The sequence below is a fragment of the Sceloporus undulatus genome, chromosome 5 (genome assembly GCF_019175285.1).
Source record: "Sceloporus undulatus isolate JIND9_A2432 ecotype Alabama chromosome 5, SceUnd_v1.1, whole genome shotgun sequence".
Classification (NCBI taxonomy): Eukaryota; Metazoa; Chordata; class Lepidosauria; order Squamata; family Phrynosomatidae; genus Sceloporus; species Sceloporus undulatus.
In genome coordinates, this window is record NC_056526.1 from 74,859,978 (window position 1) to 74,883,917 (window position 23,940).

The 23,940-nt window shown below is 39.6% G+C and overlaps 1 protein-coding gene across 4 annotated transcripts in view; it reads right to left on the minus strand.

The window, feature by feature from the left end:
- GRM8 (glutamate metabotropic receptor 8) overlaps window positions 1-23,940 on the minus strand; it is a 588,148-nt gene that overhangs the window by 544,780 nt on the left and 19,428 nt on the right. For all 4 annotated transcript variants that reach the window (XM_042470814.1, XM_042470816.1, XM_042470812.1 and 1 more), the window contains exon 2: window positions 22,430-23,276. In XM_042470814.1, the coding sequence (XP_042326748.1) occupies window positions 22,430-22,939 (510 nt within the window). In that variant the 5' untranslated portion in view covers window positions 22,940-23,276. The remainder of the gene's footprint in view (window positions 1-22,429; window positions 23,277-23,940) is intronic.

Below are 23,940 nucleotides of genomic sequence, written 5' to 3' on the forward strand. Positions count from 1 at the left end.
CTTCACTCTTCTAGTGCTGCTAGTCCACTTTTACTGCACTGGTTGCATTCTGGGTTTTGCAGTTTAGGGAGGGGAATTTAGAATCTCCGCTCTTAGGCCACACTGAACTACAAACCTCAGAATGCAACAGGAGGCAGCCAGTCAAAGTGGAATAGCAGCACTATAAGAGAGTAGTGCGGTAATCTACTAAATTAGAAATAACTTTCTTGACCTCACTGGAATTTATTTGCTTGCTTCTGCTCTTTGCTTTACGTCCTGTCTTTCCTCCAAGTAGCTAGATGATAGTGATGGGTTCGAAGTTATCCAGTGATGCTCAGGAGGACTGAATGGGGAAGTTAAGCTTGTCTTACTGCTCACACTGAAACCAATAAACCACATTTGCTGTTTCTGCATAGGCGTGCATAGGATTGGACTGCACAATTTACCTTAACATAACTGGAGTATTTCAGATTTAGTAGAGGTTGAAAGTAGACAGTTATAAATAACTAGTTGTTTTCAATTAATTATTTTCTGCAATAACTAAGGTAAATTGGATCCAGTGATTGTTTTTCTGTCACTGGACCCTTTGGGAGTTTAAGGACTACAAAAAAAATGCCACAAAAAATATAAAAAGTCACAGAGCCATAAATATGGTTTTGAAAAATAAGTTTGTTTTATGTGAAACAATGCAGGGGGTATGTCTATTTAAAAAGAGGATTGCCATTCTTCCTCTTGGTAGTTTGGCAAGATTAAGGGCCACAAGGACAGATGGGAGATTTATGTGGCCCAAGAGTGAGACTTTACCCCTGAACTATCTATGACACAACTAAATTATGTTAGGATTATGGTCCAACTATGGATAACTCTACATTTTTGTCATGTAACTGTTACATTTTTATATAACTGCAGGAGTATAGCCTCACTAAATGATGGAGGAGGAATATCATACAGTTCTAATGATGACTTGTTCGTGGTGCTTTGTGGTATTGTTTTGTATTCTGTTGTAGCTAATGATGATATAGATGGGGAAGAATGGTTTTTGCATGGGGCAGTGGCTTACAGAAGTGATGCTTTTTAAAAAAATAACAATTTTCATGGTGGCTGAGCAATGGCAAAGTGAAGAGGTTTTTTTAAAAAAAATACTTCTGGAGATGTTAAACATACCGCTTTTAAAAAGTGATTTTCCAACCTGTGGTATTTAACCATTGCTGTTGGTTTCCATTTATGTCGTAACTTCTATGTACTTTCATTAAACCTCAAAGAATCTATTAGTTATGAGGTTCTACTCTTCTCTTCCCTCTGTTCCAATCAAGACAAGTGTTAGACTTCTGATATAAAAGCCTGGTTACAGGAGCCCTCTAATTTAGCTTTTGAAAGAGCTAAATTACTCTGTTTTAACTTTCCACATGACATTACTGTTACAGCTCATTTGGTCCACATTTCGCTATCTTAATGGTTTTGACTTTGTTCCAAAAAGGTGCCCACAGGACTGCAGCAGATAACTGCCATAAAAGGAAGAGTTGTTTGCTATTATAATAAAGGAGCTAAGCTCCAGTAATGAATACTACTCATAATGACTATGAACGAAAGATGCCAACAATAAATGTCATTCTTAATCCCCAGGACATAAAACATTATAAATTATAGTGTACTGGAGAAGTCCTTGTAGTTAAACAGAAGTGGCAGCCTATTTGGTGGTTGGGATTCAGCTTCTTAGACAGCTTCCTTAGATGTCTGGGATAAAATCCAGAATGGATACACTACAGTTCTGACATGGATGCCACAAGTTGCCAGCCCACAAATGCAAGTCTCTCCCTCATCTCTCCTTCCAGACAAAACTTTCCATTTATTCCAGGACATGAACATATAAAGGATTACAACTGCCTTCATTTCTTTCTCTGAATGAAATGTTTATATGTTCATGTACCAAGAGACTTAAGCCTGAATTAAACCCTGTTTCATGAACAGCCATAAAGATCTTCCACCAAAATGTTGATATTGCTCAGGAAGGGGGGGAAATGGATTATGCTGGCTGGGATATTCTGGGCATTATAGTCCAGAAAAGAATATTTCCTTAGCTCTTTAAAGAAAAATAGGAAACTACCTTTTACTTTACATAAAGAGAGAGATGCCACGTAGAAGAAGCTCATTTGGTGCTGTTCCAGAACATGAACTTTGGAACATGAACCTATGGGTTTAATTCACAAGATCTACATTAAACAGTAGGAAAAACTTACAGAGGCTAAGAACTGTTCATAAATGGAATAGACCAGCTGTAATGCAGGTCCAGCAAACCCCACCACCACCCACCCAATATGCTAGGGATTGCTACCATATTTGTGTCCATTGGCTATAGTTGAGGCTTTGTTTTTTCCTTTCCTGGAAACTTTCCACAGGCTGGCAACCAGTGGCTCACAGACCAGCATCAATCCACAAACTACCACTTTAGGTAGCATTAGAATAGATGACTTCAGAGTATAGGTGACTCCACTTCTTTATAAAGGCTGGATGGGCAATGCCATATCTCAGGAGTGTCTTACCTATGGTTTCCTAAACGGCAAAAGGGGATGGCTCTTGCAGTGCCTTTGAACTCCATCATTCTATAACCCACTGGCCTATATTAGCCCAGTATTATCTTTATTTACTGGCAGCACTTCAGGATTTGAAGACCAATTTTTCCAAGCCTTTTCTGGACCTACAAAGGATTGAATCTGCAGCCTTTTGCATTATAAACATCTGACTTGTGTAAAGCTAGAGGCCTTTCCCAGGAATATCAAAACTGGATCTGCAATGTACTTTAGATTACCAGCCTATAAACAATTTTGCTGAACAAATGATAATGGCCTTTTTAACATTGAGATGGGTAGAATCGTCTGATATATTTTGGAGGCATATAAGTAGTGGTCATGATTATGAGTGTGCATACTGAAAAGAAGCAGTAGCAATATCCTTGAATATAAACCTTGTGTTTTTGTACATATACAAGTTCAACAAAGATTTTGTAACTGTAAAAAGGCCTTTTCAGCATCCAGGTATTGGAAGACTTAATAATAATAATAAGAATGTTTATTTATATCCCGCCTCTCCCTACAGATCCACCATCTCAACATATTCCTGGAAAATTCATGCCCCTTAGTAATGGAAATTTTATTTCCTATATAAACTGCAATCACAGTGGGACCAAGCGAGACCAGTGCCATGGCTGGGGTTAAAGACCTGAATGTTCAAACTGGACTCCTCTGTCCTGGATGAACTCTTCCATGCTTACTTTACAGTACGAAAAACCTCTGCGATAGCTGCATAATGAATATCTATGGTAGGAAGAGGTTTGTAGAACTGTAGAAAGGAGGGGAAAGAAGAGAAGGGAAAGGGTTTTAAAGCCTATTTGAGCCAGTTTTGCAAGGCTAGCCCAAGACATTTTGCTGCCTGAGGCAAAGTACAAGATGGTACCCCCTCCATTAAATGTATTAAAGATGACTAGACTGGCAGTGGAATGCCACACTGTAAAGGGGCAAGGTTCTCCACCAGACTTGAAGGATGCTGCCTTCACGTGTGGTGGAAAACCTTGCCCCTTTACAGTTTAAGGCTAGTTTAAGGGCTGCAGGAGAACCAGATGCCTCAGGAGAAAAGGGTGAGGAGTTACTACTGCTGAACCTCAGCATCTGATGCCTGTGTGCAGTTGCCTCACACTCTGAGGCTTTGTACCAAAAGAAGCAAGCCATAACCTGAAAAGAGCTGTGACCCAGTACTCATAAGGATCAGTGCATCCTTACAGATGAATCTCAATTTGTGCTGCTTCAATTTACAACACTTCAGTGTTATATTCCTTCAGAAAGAAATGAATGAATGAATAAAAGTGTCATCCACAATGCTTAGGGGGAGAAAGCAACCAAAGTCTTGGTATTGCTAGAAGGAAGGGGTTTCCTTTGCCTGCTTAGAACAGAAAGTGTGAGGGAAAGAAGAAGCTGGAAGCATGCCTTGGTTTTCTTTGCTTTCTTAGAACGGCGAGGATAAGATGCTGAAGAAACTGGATTCTTGAAGTTTGGGTAGAGCTGGAAGGGATTCCCTCTGCTTGCTTAATTGAAGGGCTGAACAACTCAAGTCTTATCATCTGAAAGGAAAAGGTAAGTCTGGTGTTTTATGGTTTAAATCTCTTTAAAACTGGTGGCAAGTTGAGTAAAATCACTCACTTTGTGGCTATTTCAGCTCTCTTGGAACACATCTCCCTGGTATCCAATGATTCCCTGTGGAAATGACTCCCCCATTTATGTCAGTCTCAATTTACATTGCAAGAACACAACCCAGATAGAAATCAATACTCCTCTGTAGCTTTTCCTTACCAGTGCTGAATTCTCAGAAGAAAGAGGGGTAAGAATGGAAAGTAGGCAATGTTGGCAACAATGTTGAAACAGTGTTTCATGGAAGGTTCCGTCCGGACCAAAAATACATGACTTCCCCTCAAAAAAAAAGGGAGGAAACCCTTTTCACATGAGGGGCTGTGGCTTATGATTATAGTCTCTTTGTAAAGCTTATACTGTATTCACAAGCCAACTAGTAATTTATACATGTTCAGGTAATTCATACTGATGCAGCAGCTGTTGGCAAACAGCTCCCTAGCCCCTCAGTGAACACAGGCTGTCCTGCTTTGTCCAAGAACAGATAATTCACTATTTGCTTTAGGGAGAACGGAATCTTAAAAATGCTGCATGCAATTATTTACAAGCCCTGGTAAAATGGCTGCATCATGTTCTTATTTATACTGTGAAATTAATGCAATCCATTTCTTTCCAAGTTGGCAGCTTGTCAGTATGGTTCCCCCTCCCTCTTCGTTCTCCTTATTCTAATGCAAAAGAATTTCATGCCACTGAAAAATGTCATATTGACAGTACTAGACATTGAAATGTTCAGTTTATTCAAAGGTTTATTGCAGTGGAGATGTTGCCAATATAACACACTCCTAAGCTGCTGTTGAAATAAAGAAAAGGAGATTGCATAGTTTTATGCAATCCTTAAATATCAAACACATCTATGGAGAGCAACCAAGTTCATCTGAGCTTGACATTCACTCAGGTTTTGCTGAAACCTGATCAATTAGCTTCCGCTGCATGGGACATTGTGTTTTCCAATGATCTTGCACAGCTACTATTTGGCCATTTTTCTTCCAACTTCAGAGTGTCATTTTGTCGTATACATGAAGTGAGGAACTAACCACATTATGGTTGCTTAGCAAAAGAGTCTCCCCGAACCCTAGAACAATAAGGCCTGACTGGAGCTGAAGCAAACAGGGATTTGTTGGATAGAAGACTGTTAGTGCTAACCTAAATACTCAATAAAAACTTAGGGCTTCTCTGCATTAGCTCTGTACTCCAAATCCCCTCTGGGCTGGCTGCGTGGTCACAAAGCCCTATACCCTAAATTGGATCTAGGCTGTTTGCACAATGCCTGGACTCAACTTGGAGTTTATATCCTTTGTCTCGAATTTTACATTTTGTTCCAGATTTTCCAGAAAACCCAAAGCAAAATGGTCCCTCAGCATCCCTGCCAAGTTGCTCAGCAGATGTGAGTCACTTTGGGCTTGTTTGAAGTCAGAATGAATTACTCATGCCTGCAGCAGTAGCATTGGCCAGCTTGCAAGGGCCACAGCTGCCCATTGTCTTCAGCAGGTAAGGTAATGGGGGGGGGATGCAGGGGGCAGAATACTCTGGAAGTAGCCCAGAGTATTCTGGCAATTACAGACAAGTTGTTAGACACATGTACCACTGACTTACTATTCAATTCTCTTTTACCTGGAAGTAGTTGAGGAATGCTTAGGGAATAAATACGGAATGCAGCTGTGTGATTAATATGGTCAGTAGTTCACATTACACTTAGCTGTATCTGAGCAGATTCAGGAAGGTCTGTGCCCTTCTGCATCTGTTCCTATTTTGGGAGGGACAATAAAGTTCCTCTCTCACTTTGTCATGGCAATGCTCCTAAGGCTGCCACATTTCAGATTTCTGTTTCCTAACAAGATTGTGTGCCGTCAAAGTATGCATTCTGATAACATCAGTAATGAAAGGCAAAATGTGGGACAATGAGCTGTTTATCTGCCCCTCAAGGTCCCCAAGGGGTCAAAAAATGCCACAAGTATCCTCTAGGGTTACATCTGCACTGCAGAGATAATGCAGTTTGACACTGCTGTAACTGCCATGGTTCAGTGATATAAAATTCTGGATTTGTAGGTCTGTTGAGATATTTAGCCTTCTCTGTCAGAAAGCTCTAGTGCAGCAACAAACTACAAATCCCAGGATTCCAAAGGAGCCATGACAGTTAAAGTGGTGTCAAACTGCATTGATTCTACAGTGTAGATGCAACCTAGGAGGCATGGGGGGCATTTTTGCTGTGTTTTTTGCCCTCCTGATAAAACAGACAAAAGGAAAGGCTAAAACCTAAGGCACACAAAAACAACACAAATGTAAATCATATATAATATATAAAGGTTTATACCAAATATAACACTACAGGTTCCTTGAATACACAACTTGAAGACAATTATGGTAATGACAATTATTATTCAAATATAAGTATTTATTAAAAAAACTATTTATTTTATGGTCTCAAATATGAACAAGGATTTGTGTTTGTGCACATAAAAGTTGTATTAGAACCAGAAAAATGCATGCACCATTAGAGAAACATTTTTATGAGTTTATGCATGAGGAGAAAGATATTAAGTTCTGGTGCCTAGAGAAAATTGTGGTTAAAAATAGGGAAGCATATAATAACTTGAGAAAAAGAGAACTATATTGGATTCACAAACTGAATTCCCAGTAGTTACATGAAGATGTAGACTGGATGACAATATTTCTTCACTGTTTTTGTTTTTGTTGTTGTTTTACTATTTAGCAATGGTTTCTATGATGGGGCATACTTGTTGTTACCATCATTGTCTAAAAGTCCTGTATCCACGTTCCATGCAGATGCAAGTCATCTGTAGTATTCATGTTTGTATGTGTTTTACATACTTGCAGAACTATAGTGAATCTATTCTCTGGTGTTGGTAAGGATTGGATTGAAGCTGGTAGAGTTGGCACTTGCCAACCACAGGATGGGTGTTGAGGCCCCACAGTTTTGGGGAATCTGTGGGGAGGGGGGATCTGAAGTGTTGTTGTTTTTTAAAAAAAAACCAACTTTCAGCCTTTTATTTGGAGGAAATATTGGACAACACAAGATCTACATTGGCCACTGAGGAAGACTGCTAATCAAAATGTTGAAATGAAGCACTGGATGAGACCTTGGGGTTTTCCCCTTCAACCTATGCATATGGATCTCCTCCCATACTGCTATGTATAATGTGGACTATATGGGGCACATCTGAATACTTGATTATCTTAGTGTTTTATCATATTTAATGTAAACCTTTAGACAGATACATAGATATAGATATTGCATTTATATCACAACTTTTCTTCTTTTTTTACCTTTAGCCCAACAGACACCCTTCTGTTAAAGGAAGTAAAACAGAAGTGACTTCTAATCACTTTTTTTCTTTTTAAAAAAGGCTTCTCCTGGACCTAAAATCATAGGAGGGGGAAGGCTGCAACCTTACAATGTGGCCCTCTAGCCTATCATAGTTGTCTATACCTGGTATAAAGAAACTAGTGTTTATCAGGGTTGGAACTGTTGGCTAGGACTGAGCAATGCTGGCTGGTACTTCCCATGTCAGGGGAGTGGGGAATCCAGACTTTTAGTCCAAATTTTAAATCCAAGTATCCAAGATGCTAAACCTATTTTGCGGATAGCATTTACCACCTTGTCCCACATGTAATTGCAAGCCAAAACTCAAGAGTGGGACAACCACCCCATGGCATGGGAGCCAATGGATGCAAATGGGATGTATAAGACTTGTTTCAAATCGTTGCTTGGCAATGAAGCTCACAGGATGACCTGCCACACTCCTTACAGGAAATAAGATTTTAAAAAAAGAAGAAAATAAGAAGAAAAGGTAATATATCCTGCCATGAGCTCCTTAAATAAGAGACAGGTCACAGGGTAGAAAAGTAGCAAAAAGAAATAAATAAAATACAACTGTAGTAACATATTTTTTGCATGGTTGCCACATTTATTTTGTCAGATTACTGACAGGAAAGATGAGAAGTTGGAATATTTTGCTATCATTTCCATGTTACACCTTTTGGTGCAGGCACCAATTTACCGGGTAGACAATACCAACTGCCAACCTTTAATAATAAAGTTTTCTAAAGCATGTTTCAAAAGGAATAACCACTCTCTGACAAGTCATTTCCAAATCTCATTTGGCTGTCATTTCTTCCTAAAGTGTTTAACAGAAAAATAATTCCCTTACATAGATAGAATTAATGCAATTTCTAACATACCTCTCTTAATCTTCTTTTATCGCTTGCTATTTCATATTGGGCTTTTGTTGCAATAATGACAGCCATTTGTTTTTTCAGTTATTTTTACAGAGATTTGGGCTTCCAGTCTTAGCCATCTTAATTTTATAGAGATGGTAATCTGGATATTTTTTTTCCTGCTCCTGGATGGATGTGGAGTTCTTTTGCTTTAACTGTCACACTTCTCTCTTGGGGATATCCAATCTGTAATTACTGCTTAGGCAGTGCTTCAGAACTTGCCTTAGAGCATCTGATAACATGAGTGATAAAACTATACAAATGACTCACATAATCCCCACCAACAGAATATAACAACCAGGTTGTGTTTTGTCTTGTTTTTTGCCTTTTTTTTTAACTGGGACTTGCTGATCTAAACATATTGTGCTGTTCTTAAACAATCTTTACAGGCTTTCAGCTTGTTTCTTAGGAGTTTATCACACAATGGAGACTGGGAGTTTATCCCATGAATATCCCAGAAAAATTATCTAATTACGTGAAACGATCGCACATGACATTGCACAAAACCTGCCATTAAAGTGGTCACAAAGAAGCATTAACATGCATCTTTTTTACGGGATTTCAGCGAGAATGCATTTCCAATATAACTTCATTTGTGCAATTGCATGTGATAAATCATTCGTACAATTACTCACCATTTTTGCTTTATTTATGAGATGCTTTAAATGTGCTTTAATCTCTCTTTAATGCCAAAATTAGCCTCAGTGTGATAAACTCCATATAATATTTGAATTGCTATGGCCTATAAAGCCCTGAACATTTCAGGATGACAGCACTACCAGTAGACCTTGCCCACTCCATGGAGGTCACTTTCTAGAGCACTTCTCTGAAAGTCCACACATTCAGGTGCCAAACAGCTGGTGAGTAGTGATAGGACTTTTGCTGTGGTATGGATGGGCAAATCTGTCAATTTTAGTTTCTCACTATTTTTAAACTAGTGTTACATTTGGCTTATCCTGAACGTTGAACATTTTACCAGTTTAAAGTTGTGCATCATCCCTCAATTTTAAGAATTTTTAAACATTTGCCTGACAATTTGTGAGTGAATTTCTCCAATGACATCGTATTTTTGGTCCAATGGGAAAGGACTTTTTTTGCAAGAATTTTAGTATTATGTTAATTAATATGCACATTGTTGTGTTTACCTTTCTTTAATATACACATGGTGTGTATTTATATACATACAGGGCAACTCCATTGCAAAGGATAAATAAATTCAGTTTGTGTATTGACTTGAAAGTGCAAAATTAAGCAAATGTCCATCAAACTTTGTATCAAACTTGTACGTTCTCTCTTCCCTAGTGCCTATTGACTGATATGTAGTAATACTTGTCATCCATTAAAAATAGGATACACATTTTATGCATTTTTAATAGGGAAACTCCTCCCATTGCAAAATTTGGTGAATCACAAATTTCCAAAGATAACTGTGTTTCAAGTTGCGTGGTGGTTTACAAGTACAAAATTAGGTCAATTCATATTAAATTTCAAACTCATGATTCCCATATCCCTATTAATAGTTATATTTTTGCTTATGGAGCTAGTAGAGTGGAGTAGTTTGAGTGTTGGACTAGGACTCAGGATCAGGTTTCAAATCCCTGTTCAGAAATGGAAACCCATTAGGTGATCTTGTCACATTCTCTAAGGCGGGATACAGACGGGCAGGGGAAGACGTCTTGGAGGTGTATTCTGCTGAATACAGAGCCTCCAGACCGCCTGCCCCGGGGGCATGGCTCAGGTGTATGGGGCTTCCACATGGGAGGCAGTGAAGACGCCTCACCTGGGGCCGTTTCTGACCCGCAGTTTCCATACCGCCACCTCGCAGGACGCTGCAAAGAGAGAGGCAGCTTCCTCATGGGCGGCCAAAAACGGGACTTTTTTTTTCTTTTGCCGGCTTGGGACGTGCAGGGGGCGTGTTCATGGCTGCATTCAGGTAAGGGCCGTCTGAAGGCTATACCTTCATGACGTCATGAACACACCCCTTTTTGCCCGTCTGTATCCCGCCATAGTTTCAGAAGAAGCCAGTGGCAAACCCCATCTGAATAAATTTTGCCCATTATAGGTTTGCCTTAGGGTCACCATAAATAAGAAATTAGGTGTCATAGCCAGCCAAGAGCAGCTCAAGGAGGAGGAGGAGGAGGATGGGCCTCCTCCAGAGCAAGAGCTAATTGAGGCTACACCAGGTGCTAATCCTGTTCTGCCAGGTCCCAGCTGTGATCCCCCAGCCCCAGGTCCTAGTGCTAGTGAGATGCCTCCTCTGGTGCAACTGCCTAGTGGTGACTCTGGGGAGGAATCATGCCTGGATGTGCCTACCTATAAACAAAGAAGGGCTGACAGTGTTTGCAGGCGCAGATCCAGGAGAACTGCAGAGAGGCAATTAGCAAATCAGCCTCAGGTGGCACGGGGGAGAGTTTCCCTTACTTAAGGTGCAGAGAGGCATCAACTCAGGACCAGAGTTTATTGCATGATCCTTTGCTGTGATTGCTGCCAGCACTGGCTCCTTGTATCTTGACTCCTTGTTGCCTTGACCTCAGAAAGGACTGGACCCTTGTTATCTTCTGGCTGCTTTAACCCTGGACTGATTTGACTACTCTGACTTCTGGTATCCTGACTTCAGCTTGGCTTTCGGATTGCTCTCTAATGCTGACTCCTTGCAAGGTCTGTGGACTGCTTCCACTTGCTGTGCTAAGCCATTCTTATTGGCATAGTGTGGGTGTGCTGACCGCAGACTAGGACATTAGGCCCTGTACAGACTGGCACTTTGGGCCAGCTGGGGAGCGTTGTTGAGGTGTAGCATATCCATGACACACACCCTGTCTCCACTCCCAGAATGCCATGATGTCTTGTGCTGCTCCACACTGTGTGGGACTTCACGGTGCTCTTCCAGAGTTGTGTCCATATGACACAGCACCAAAGGAGCACCGTATAGCTGCAGCACTATGGCCATAGTGCCCTGGAAAGGCCAGATCAGGGCCACAGTATGCAGTTGCCATGGCCCCGATCCGGCTGAAGATGGGGCAGCTGGACGCTGCCCCTTCAGGGCTGTTTGTACAGCCCCTTAGTCACTGGAATCTGCAAGAAAGACAGATTTAAATGGACTCAGCAGTGACCATCTATATATGATCCCCTACATATAGGCCAAGCACAAAGCGTTCTGGCTCCAAACATTGAGACCACCAAAAAGCTCCCTCAACTACAGGGGTGGTTGCTGAGTGGCTTCAGGACCACTTGAAGCAAGTTCCACAGCCTAGGAGCAGTCACTAATGACATGGAATTTAATCTGTGTTTGTTTTGACTTGTAAGCCACTTGAGTCTCAGGGCTGAAGAAAAGGCAGAGTTTAAATAAAAAACATCACAATTACCACCACTATCGTCATCATTCCTACAAGAAGAGACAGCACTGTTGAAACTGCAGAGTTTTTTGGCTTACGAGAAACAGATACTGATCAGCCACTATTTATAAATTTGGTACAGTGGGTGAGAACATTCTAAATGGATGTTGCAGTTCATGTGCTTTGAGCTATTTCAAGCCAGACAGTTCCACTGGGTGCAAAATCACTTATAATAAAGTGCTACAAGCACAGTCCAAAAATGGAGCAGCCCCCACTGTTAATGATTTCATTGATAGATGTCTACTTCATATTGATACCAAACACTGGTCTCTTACTACACAGTTCACCTATTTTAAACCTACTGTAGCTGCCAAGGCCAAAATAGTGCTGCAAACTATAGTTACATCTTGCAGTGATGCTAACTCTCCTAAGCAATTGCTGTTCCCTGGAGAAAGGGAAGAGTTGTGATCATTAAACCAGTTTGTGATGATACAGGATAAACAGGATAAGGTCTACATAAAGAACTGTGCACCCATTATTGCAATTATCAAGCCAATTGTTGCTGGACTAACTCCAAAGCTCAGCCTTGCCATGCATTATTGGAGGCAAAGACTGGGGCTTCAAGCCCAGTGAAGTCAAAATCAGCCAAATGCCAGCTTGTGCTATTCCCTAAATTGCCTCAGTGGGCTTCTTATGCCCTTCAGTGCAAACCTGATACACACAAATGTAATTCAATTGCACTTGGTGCAGCAAGTGTCAGTTAACAGTGCAGAAAGGCATCAGAAGCATTGGACTTCAAATTTACTGTGACCGAATGAAATGAACAATTTTTGCTGGCTACAAGGTAGTTGGGGGTGCTCCCTGCTGTGCATCACGGATTGTAGTCAAAGGCTAGATTTGCATACTCACAGGGAGCCCAAAACAGCCCTGGGACAATATTTAGCCTGTACTGAATTCAGAGGCACCTGCAGTCCGTTGGCTTTATAGGTCCCTTATCTTTTTTCCTTTCTGCTACAGATAACAACCCATTTATTTGTAAGTCAGCTTCTCAGATAACTATGCTGCTGATGATAGAGTGAGTCCGTTGTTTTTTAAAACGAGAAGCAAGGCCTGGAAGGAACAATTACATCCTGGTTGTAAGTGAGAATTCTTGAGTTCATCCTCCTTGAGCCCAGAGGCTGAGTCCCAACCCTTACATTTCCCAACCAAAATAATTGTTACATACACTGCAGTGCTCAAAATGTTTACAAGACTTTTAGCGTATGGGGGCTGCATCTCTATAAAGAGGTGATGATTTCCTACAAGGAATAGCCCAAGATGTTTCGCTGTTGGAGGTAAGGGACACAAAGACCCCTCCCCTTCTCATATCCAGTTGAATTTTAATTTAGTGCTGGTGATGGAACAGTTTCTTCCATTGTTCTTGAGAAAACTCTGTCCTCTCTGAGTTGCCCAGCATCTACCACCTGAGGCCATTGCCTCCTTCTACCTAATGGCAGAGTTGGATTTGTTTGTAATCCTCAGATATATGTTGCATCTGAGGTTATTTATTATAATCCTTTCTTCTCCAGATCTCTGGAAACCATCTTGGATATTTGGAGGTAACAGCGAGAGACAAAATATATTTCATTTCCCGAGTCTCAGTGAAAAGGCAGAATTCAATATATCCTCACTGCCTTCTTGATCTTTGTCTCCTTCCGGATATTGAATGTGATGGATTGTCATCAGCTGGAAAAAGAGAGGAATGCTTCCACAGCAATGTTGTTGCTGTCAAAATGTCTCCAAATTTCTACAAAACAATTATCACCCATTTCACAAAAGGCTGATACCTATAAAATAGTTGTATAGGTTGAATATAGATTATCTACAGCCATGTGACTCTTTTAAACCTCTTCTACCCGAACCAATCTAGGTTGTGCTGTTTGAATATCTGGACCATATCAAATGTGAATAAAGGAACTTTATATATTTAGAGATTAATTACTAATCTAATTAAATTAAGAGTTGATATAAGGCATGAAATCTAGTCACTTGCCATCACGTTTTTTTTTTCCCCAAAAGGAGCTTCACTGGATTCATTGACAATGCTGATCACTACATTTATGGAATTTCAGATGGTCCAGCCACATAGCTTTAATTCTTTTGCCTCCATGTATTTTGAAAGCATCTTATTTATGCCATGCTCTGGTCACAAAACTCTGGCAAAACTCATTCCATAGTTAAATTTGTTTCAATTTGTCTTGATTAAATTGGCAACAGTTGGAAGGTTTGTTGTTGTTACCTGACTCTGAGTTCACTTGAACTTATGCTGATCAAAGCCTCCCCCAATCTTCAATTGTTTGGCTCAAGTACTGTAGAAACAGGACCATGGCCTCCTTGGTTTAATTTAGTTTCATCATCTTGGCTTCCAAGGAGATCTCAGATTTGATCTGCTCCAGGACTTGTTTGACTTTCTGGCTGTCCACTGTATCCTCAGCAGTCTTTTCCAGCACCACATCTTTCTATCTGCTTTCTTGACTATCCAGCTCTCACATACATACATGATGATGGGGAATACAATGGCTTGGACAATTCTAACTTTAGTTGTATATCTTTTCAGCAAGCCTTTTCTTTTGTTTTCTTTTCTTTATTGCACCAAAATAAGCACATTTCGAGTGGAACAGATGTGCTAAATAGTTGCTACATATACTTTGTGTCTGCCCATCAAACAGTATTTGTGAGGATTTGTGTTCTTATTAACTTTTGTTTCCTGCAATGATCATTTAAATTTTTTGTCAGCTGCAGCAATAAACTAAAATTTGTGGGGAATTGCAGGATATTTAGAGCTATTTTTTGTATGCTCCATGTCTTTTCAAAAATAATAATTTTAAAATAATTAAGTTACAGTAATTTATTAGTATTGAGCAAAATAATATGAGGCTCTGTGACAGATAAAAAATAATCCTAGTCTGGAAATGCAAAAGTAACTAACGGCTCTTCAAAAGTAATACTCCAAGCACTGAATTAGAGTTTCTTTTGTCAGGCAATAAGAAAAGCTCTGGTTTAAATGCATCAAGATTAAAGACTGTCCATTAAAAGATAAGTGGAAGACTGGTATGGTATGCCATTCACTCTCAGCGTCCTAAACTGGAGTGTTCTCCAGATGTTGTTGAAGTCCAGCTCCCATCAGCCCTAGCCACCATATCAATTGTTGAGAGTTGAGGGGCAACGCAGTCCAACAGCATTTGTAGGGCTACACATTCCCTATCCCTGATCTCAGTTATAATTTAGCAAGCTGTGATTGTTACATCCCAGTCATCAGCACTTTCTCTCATTAGGAGGCTGCAGCTCATGGAGTGTATTGTTACTATTATGTTCAAGTTTCCAAGACAACACAGACTCCTATGATTCTGTATGTCCTGTTGCTAAAATGATTTCAGTGAAAGCACTAAATGGCAGTAGGTACCCTCTGTGATCTGAAAGCATGAGCAAAACATGCTATTTTTTGCTTATCACCTTTGACCAACTGGCAGATTGCTCCTCCTGAGGAGGAGAGGGAGAAAAAAACCTCTTGCTTTGCTTCTAACAGCATCATGCTGGGCTGGGAAGTAAAGAGAAAATGAACATAAGGCAAAGAACAAAACAAAAGTTATTTTAAATGCTTTTTAAAAAAGAGCTTCTGTTGCAGCTAAGCATCTCTGCAGCACTAGCAAAGACAGACTTATTTCAACTGAATACTGCATTTAGATAAATAATTAATTCTGGGCTGGGAAATTGTTTAGAGCAGGGGGGTAATGTTTGGTGGTAAATAATAATTTCCAGTTTCATGTGCCCTTGGAGAGCCAGTACAGCGTAATGGTTTAAGTGTTAGGATATGACTCTGGGGACCTGGGTTCAAATCCCCACTGAGACATGAAATCCATTGGGTGACCTTGGGCAAGTCACACACTCTCAACCTCAGAGGATGGTAATGGCAAACCTCCCTCTGAAGAAACTTGCCAAGAAATCCCTGTGACAGCCTTAGAGCCACCATAAGTCAGAAATGGCTTGAAGGCATACAGCCACAACAACTAATGTATGATACAGTTTCATACCATAACAGTTTGGGGCTTTCCTCTAAGACAATTAAAGACTGTTCATACTTTTATGATAAGATGCCACACATAGCTTGCATCTGCCTACCCATTCAGACATTACCAATATTACCATGAGATTAACACAATGGCCATGTATTGGACTTCTGTAAAGAGGATGAATGTATACAAGACATGGCATGATCAGGCTTGAAATATGCAAGCAGCCTAGAAGTGAAGTGAAGTTCAGGAAAAGTAAAAGAGGAAACTGGATAAAACATTAATGCATATCCACTTTCTCTGCACTTTCTCACCTTGAGATTTGGAAACTGAGAATCATTTATTTTTGTTTTCACTCCTACTCAAGGTGCAGAAACACCCTCCAACTATGAACAAACCCCAGAAAGCCTGAATCATGTTCATTATAGTTGGCTGTAAACAAGCCCACACTGTGCTATAAACCCCTAAATTATTATACTGTTAAGCTGACAGTCCTGTGCTTCCAGAAAATTAGCTACAATTAATGTTGATACTAATCAATCTTAGCATTATGCATAGAATCTGAAAATCAATCATCCCTTTCAACTGCAGTAAAATATTTACCAAAATATGTTTGGTATTGATTGCTGGATTGTTTCCTGAATACCTTTGCTATACATTCTAGTCTCCAAACAAAGTGTTTGCCTACATTCCTGTGTCCACATTTTTGGGAATCATTCATGCTTCATTCATTGAATTTTACTTCTAAATAGTCATACAAGCTGTTACTTGTGCTCTAGGAGTTAGCTTGTTCCTGTGGATTTGAAGAAAATTTACAGGGCATTAGCTTTCACTGCATTTGGACCATCATCTCCCCTGTAGAGACTGACTGGACACACAACTTTAATATGAATATTTAAATATGCCACTGTCAAACAATGAGTGCTAAATTAATAGGTTTGCTGTAGTAATGTATAGATACTATAAATAAAAATAATTGTTTTCACACACAAAAATAACCACAGCAAATCATTTTTCCTCTTTACAAAAATTAACCACAGTCAACTGTGATATTTAAACAGTATACAGTAGTTGGTATACCAAGTTTAATAGTGAACAAATATTGGCTACAAATGCTTGTTGCTGAGTTCTCTTATCAGGTCAAATGTTCACATCCCTTTTCACTCCAAAAGATGGATCCAGCCAGTCCAACAGAGTTGATAGAATTACTATGAAGGTGTAGGTATGTACCCAACATCCCCTGAACCAACATGCATGACTCTCTCTTAGTTAGAGGAACATTTTACTGTTGATCAATACTATTAATATTAATATCTCTCTATACCAATGTCTCCCAACCTGTGCTCTGCAGAGACCTTAGGGCTCCGCATGCACTTCCCAGATGTTCCACAGCCACTCCAGGAAAATGAAAGAAATAAAAATTGAATGAAATTAAAAAATAAGAAACAAATAGTAGAATCAAAATAAGAAAACCATTAACTTTGAAAACATAAGGGAGGCCTCTTAGGGGCTCTGCCACAGAAACTGATTCCAAAAAGGGTTCTGTGAGTCAAAAAGGTTGAGAACCCCTGCTCTATAAAGAACCGCTCAGACCCAACATGTGGCATTTTGTCAAAGGTAACAAAGAATTTTGAACTGTCCGCTAGCTTAGGTGTTGAGATCACCAACTAAATGCTAGCTTCCAGTACTAAGAAGAAAGCTTTCTCTTTAGCAGCACCTCCGCTGTTAAGCACACTCCCCAGGAAAATGTTTTAGATATTGGATCAAAACTGATCATGTAAATGAACCTTTTTTTTGGGGGGGGGGATTCATATTAAAGACAATTTGGTTCTTCATGAAGGATGAAGGCACAAAATGAATTGTCTCCTGCATTAATTGGAATGATTGCAAGCTCTGTAAGCCGGATAGTAGACTGGCTGTCTGATCAAAAAAGCATAGCCAGAAACAGCCAAGGGTGCTTTTTTTTTTCCTCTCAGGAAACTTTGGGAAAGATCAAGGAAACCTATATATTTTTCATCCATCTGAGTGCCGTAATTGGGGCAATGTACTCACCCAGTGGAAGACAGTGACAGAAGCCCAGAACCTAAATTATTTAAACAAACACATACACTGTTCTATTGTCATGGTTTAAATCAGTGCCATATTAGGAGCAACACATGTTTCTGAGCTGCAGAAGGGCAAGTGAATCGTTAGAAGTAAAATAATTGCAAATCATGCCTTGGATGTTACTGCTGTTCACAAAAAAACGTTGTCTGAATTGCTAGGCATATGTCTGTTGTAACCCACTCATTTATCTGTGTCTGTACAAGATAAAACGTGTACATGAGAAACATTTCCTCTCTGCTAGAATTCAAACTCTTCTAGGAAAACAAAGTTTCAACGGAAAAAGAATGATCATGGTTGCATCCTTTTGATATTTAATTGGGAGCAGACTCTTTTGAACTCAGTGAGACTTCAAAGTAAAACAGGGCTTGCATCATGTGTCTCTTCTTGTATTGTTGGACTGCAAGTCCCAGCATTTCTAACCCAGTGCTAATGGCTATATTGGCAAGCAATACTAGGAGATGTAGCCCAAAAAGATCTTGGGTGCACATGATTTCCAAACTGAAATAAATATAGGATTCCATTATACAACACTATTTTTTCCAGCATACTAGTTGACAACATTAATAGAAAACTGTAAGGGCAAAGTATGTATTACCTGAGAGATCAAAAGAGACAGAGGGACCCTTAGGTGCTAGAGACAAGGAAGAGAATGTATCCAGTAATCTAAATGAAGCTTAAAATTTGTTCTATGTATGGTTGTAGAAAAAGGTTGGTGTGGTATTTAACAGGGCCACCTATCAACATTTTGTTGCTCAAGCTGAAGATCAGAGTAGCAACACCACCACCAATTCTACAGTCAAATTTCTACCTAGAGAAACTGATCAAACGGGCACTTGAATCTTCCTTCAACACTGATAATGGGACAACATCCTTCATCACACCTGAGAGCAGGTGGGTAACAAGGTGAAAGCCAGGCTGCCTGGAAGAGATGGTTTAAACATACAGGAGTTCCCAGTGGGCTGCATCTACTAGCTCCTCATCCTGTGTCTGCTACCTGAGGCAAGTACTTCATTCTGCATAATGTAGGACCAACCCTGGACTCAGAAGTATGTAGCACCCCTTATGTTTGTATTACTGTAAGGTCATAACAATATGCAGTAAATGAATGTTTTTTTTTAATAAAATGAAGACATATCTTGAAGGAAAAATAAACTTTTGAAGGGAGTCATTTAGAGTCAAGAAGCAAGAGGAGTGTATACTTCATTTTCTCTGCCTAGTGCTTTTACCCTGAAGCTTGCCTGTGAATTATTGCTGAGAACCAGAGCTGAAGGGAGGGAGGAATTCTAGTTGTAGTCCAAAACCAATTTTTTTAATGTTGCTATGATTAAAGGTTGGTTTGTATCCATTTTCTCTCTTACTACACTTTGTGTATACTGTACTTTCTTCCCATATCTTAAGAATTAACTCCTAAGAGATCCAAACATAATGTTCTAGGATTCTGCCCTCCTGCTTATTAAAGACATTTTGTGAAATTTATAATTAAAACTTTAAAAAGACACCCGTGTCCTTTTGCCAGTGACAGTGTTACATCAATTAAATGGGTAAGTAGGAGCTTTCTCCACAGGGAGCAGCATGTGACCCTCTATTGATTAAGACTGCAGTTGAATGTTATTTGCAATCTCAGTGCATAATGGAAATCAGGAAGCTGCTGTCATGCTTTTAGAAGACAAATTACTGCTCTCTGAGACAATTCGTAGGCTTCTTTCCTTCTCACTCTTCTCCAGTCTCAGCTAATGCATGTTCTACAGGGATTAGTTTCTTAAATCTGCCTACTTTGCTGCCTTGGGTAATAAAAATGAAGGACAGCTGTAATCCAGATGGGCCAGGATTACTTTTTTTAAAAATAGGGTTCAGTAGACTTAGAGCAGTGGTCCCCAAACTGTGCCTTTAAGGGATTTTCGACCTCAGCTCCCAGAACCTTCAGCCATGTTGGCCAATAACCTGGGATTTTGGGAGCTGAAGTCCAATATCCCTTAAAGAGCACAGTTTGGGGACCACTGCTTTAGAGAAAGGGACAGGTAATTAAAGGCAGGTATATACACAAGGTGATGTGACATTTCCTTGTAAAGAGAATAGTCATCAAGGGCCTCATTCTTATTTACAAATAAATCAGTTTGCAATCTGAATTGATGGATTGATTTGACAGCGGAGCATGGTTCACACTGCATTTGCCCAATCACATTGTCTTGTTGTAAAACAACCCACTTCTATTTCACATTGACCAGTGATTCGATTCCAAAGGGATCCTCTCCATTAGACAATCATTAAAAAATCAATTCTCATCTGCATTCTGTTCACACTTGCGCTGAAACGATTTATTGCAAAAGATGCAGAAAAAATGAGAATCAAAAAAGTGTGTTAAAATGGGTCTAGTGCATGGCCTTTCTTCTCCATTCAGCTCAGGTGCAAACAAGGGTCATTTAAACCACTTCAAGCTGTTCTGCAAACTGGTTTAAAATGTGAGGGTGACTCAGAACAGAGTATGTTTCATTTTGTTTGTTTGTTTGTTTGTTTAAAACTACCATCCAACCGAAGCATTTTTCAAATCTTGTGGATACTCTCACTGTGTGAAGGACGCATTTCCTGTTCATATCCTGAGCTAATTTATACCACCAACCATGGATTATGCTCTACTTTGATCCATTGCAAGTGGGAACTTTTGCATGATCTCAGAATGGCATGATATATAGTAAAATTAGAACTCAACTATTCATTAAACTATGACATTTATAGGATGACCGCCATGTTTTCATCATAATCTACAACACTGCATTGCTATGCTCTCTGATCCTCCAGAGAACAAACTAGATCTACTTGAATGAAGGTACAGCATGGTAGATTTCACCTGAACATAAACTTTCAGTGGTAAGGGTAGTAATTATTGCATCTACTGTAGGGAGCAATGGGCTTCTCTTCAGTGGAAGACAACCTTCTGCTAGAGAAGGTGTAAGTTCTACACTGAGTAAGGGATTACATTAAGTGGTCAACATGGCTCTCTCCTACTCTATGATTTTGAAACATTGTACTCCATTCTTGGAAGAATGGGAACATCTCTTGACTTGGCCCTGTATCCTTTGAAAACTGAGAAGAGTTTGGCTTTCCACTTTAGTTTGCTTGTTGGTTTTGGTTGTTTATTAGATGTATATCCCACCTTTCTCCCAAAATGGGATTTCATCCTCATCAAAACAACCCATTAACAAGAATCAGGAAGTGTAAATCAGAGGCAAACACCTTGGTACATACTGAACTGTGCATTCAATACACTATTGTCTATTTACCATCTAACAGAACAATATATATATATATATGGCAGGATGCATAATCAGTTTCGGCTGAGTTTATTGATTAGCACTCCATCATCTGTCCACTATACTTGACAAGTCTAGCCATGGCAGGTTTACCTTTTCGCTGTTAATACTCTAGTATATGATGAAGGCCATGAATAATATGTCAACACAACTGTTGTTCTGAAGTGATCTGCTGGGACTCGTCTTAGAAAAAATTATAACCTTACAGAAATTAAGGAAGAGGCTAAGTTTCTCAGAGAAGTAATGGCACTTCATTATATTTAATTTAGTTGGACACACAGATCAATATGTGTAGCATTCCAAGCACATATGGCTATTTAAAGAACCTTCCTGGCCCTCTTACAATCAGATTTATGTGTAACACTTGTATCTCATTGTCCTGTAATTGTGTTATCAGATCAAGTAGAATGTGCAATTAAATTCAGAATTCTGCATCAGTGAATACACTTAAGTATTTGTAGTTGCAGATGCTTCTGTTAAATGATTCATTAAGTTCACATATTCATAATCAAAGTTGTGCAGGCAGACGTCTGCAGCAGCAGTTGCAAAACTTAAGTCCAAATGGTTTTTGTTCTGGGGACTGATCCGAATCCTTTTCTAGAGATACATAGAGAGATCAACATCGTCACAACTAAAGGGGCACCTAATGAAGATGAAATTTTAATGGTCTAGATGAGTCTTTAATTCAGCACAGTTGTTATGCTCTTAAATCTATTTTCTTTCATTATTTGTGATAGATATTGTTAGACTTTGGGGGTGATGGCCTAAATGTTTTATCCTAATATTGGAAGAAATATTTTATATCAATGCAATTTAAGAATACTTCACAGAAACACTCCTTTCCTCAGACATTGTCATTATTGTCTTCTTGAGAAATACTGCCTTGGTTGCACAGTGGTTAAATGCCTGTACTGCAGCCATTCACTCAAAACCACAAGGTTGCGAGTTCAAGACCAGCAAAAGGGCCCAAGCTCGACTCAGGCTTGCATCCTTCCGAGGTCGCTAAAATGAGTACCCAGACTGTTGGGGGCAAATTAGCTTACTTGCTGTTCACCGCTATGATCTTTGGAATAGCGGTATATAAATAAAACAAATTATTAATTAAAAATTATTTTATTTTTTTATTGGAAGCTGGGTCTTTGCATTTTTCTTGCTGAGATATCACAACCACATCCAAATTACTTACTTTATCCTTTCATGGATTCATGTGTCATGGATTTAAGGAAGAATAAAAGTACACCTACCTTGAAAAGTCTTAAAATATTAGCCACCATGATGGACACAGAACTTGCAGCTGCTCCTATTACGCCTGTTATCTTGTCTGGCTTAGTGAAAATCGGTGGGTCTCCATTAGCACATTTCACATCAGACCCATCTTTCTCTATCAAAGCTTGCACAAATGTTAAGGACTGCTCCAAAGCATATGTGTCTCTGGAACAAGTATCTAGAATCCGGACACCCAAGGTGACATTGGCAAGAAGATCTGGGTCCTTATTGATCTGATCAATTGCATATAGCATGGCCTCAAGCCGGTGGATCCCTTTTTCCTTCTTGAGCTCCCCACAAGGTACTCCTCTGTCCCCCTTTGCATGGACAGGGAAGAGTCCTCCCAAAATGATATCTCCATCGAGTCGAATGGAGTGGGCATATTCCTGGCCATGAGTTCCTCGCACCATTGGGAGTATCCACCAGAATTTGGCGGTGAGCAGGAAGAAACAGTGGCAGGAGGCTAGATGCTTGTCTTCGTATACCATTTTTTCTGTAGGCGGTGTTGCTTTCCAAGGCCCAGATCTTCTCGTTAGAGGAAGTGGACAATTTGAAACTTCCCCTTCTGAAGGCTACCATCAGTGCCCAATGAATAAGAATATAGTACCGTGCAGTAGATAGAAAAGGAGGGTGGTTGTTTTAATGGTGATTCAGTAAAAGTCCTTAAGAAGTCTCTCACAAAAAGAATCCATGTGGTTAAATTTTATCATGTATTTCGTTGCTTATTTTCTGTGATTGTAGACTGACCTTAGTACAAGCAACTCCAAAGCTGGGAAGATGTCACCAATCCATATCCCTGTGTTTCATCTCGCAATTGAGATACTCCTGAAATATCAGAGTGCAAGAGAGAGAGAGAAACTATTTAGTCAAGCTGTCTTAAGTTTTCTATTAAACTAGGGGTTTTTTTAGCACTAAAAAAAATCCTGAACTTTTACCCCTCATTTTCTCTGTGGGTTATTCAGTCATTGCTTTCCATATCATTATATGTACGTTTGATTTCAGTTTGACAGAAATGTTAATACAGCTAAAATATCATATGACTAGAAACTTTACTTCCAGGCAAGAAGTGAAGTGGCAATTCAGACATTTACCTGACTGAGGAAAATTTCAAGTTAAAGACGCCCATCTAGTCCAGGAGAAGTGATGTGATATCTGCCATTTCAGATGTTAGCAAAGCCAGGGAAAGAGAGTAACCAGTTTGTTCACACAACACATTCAATTCACTCCTTTTGTTCATATTTCTACATAATAACCAAAGTCACTTCAGAGAGAAGAATTACATTATCAGAGATGCACACCATAGAAAATCCAATCCAATGATGTTTGAACAAAATGTTCATTGTCATTCTATATATTTTAGTTGGCATCCCATTAAGTCTTGAAATTTACTGCTTCTAGTTGAATTAATGAATTTTGTATTTGCAGAGTTGCATGGATATAATGAGTTATCTATCCAAGTCTGTTAAGATGGGATCTTAAAAGCTTTCTG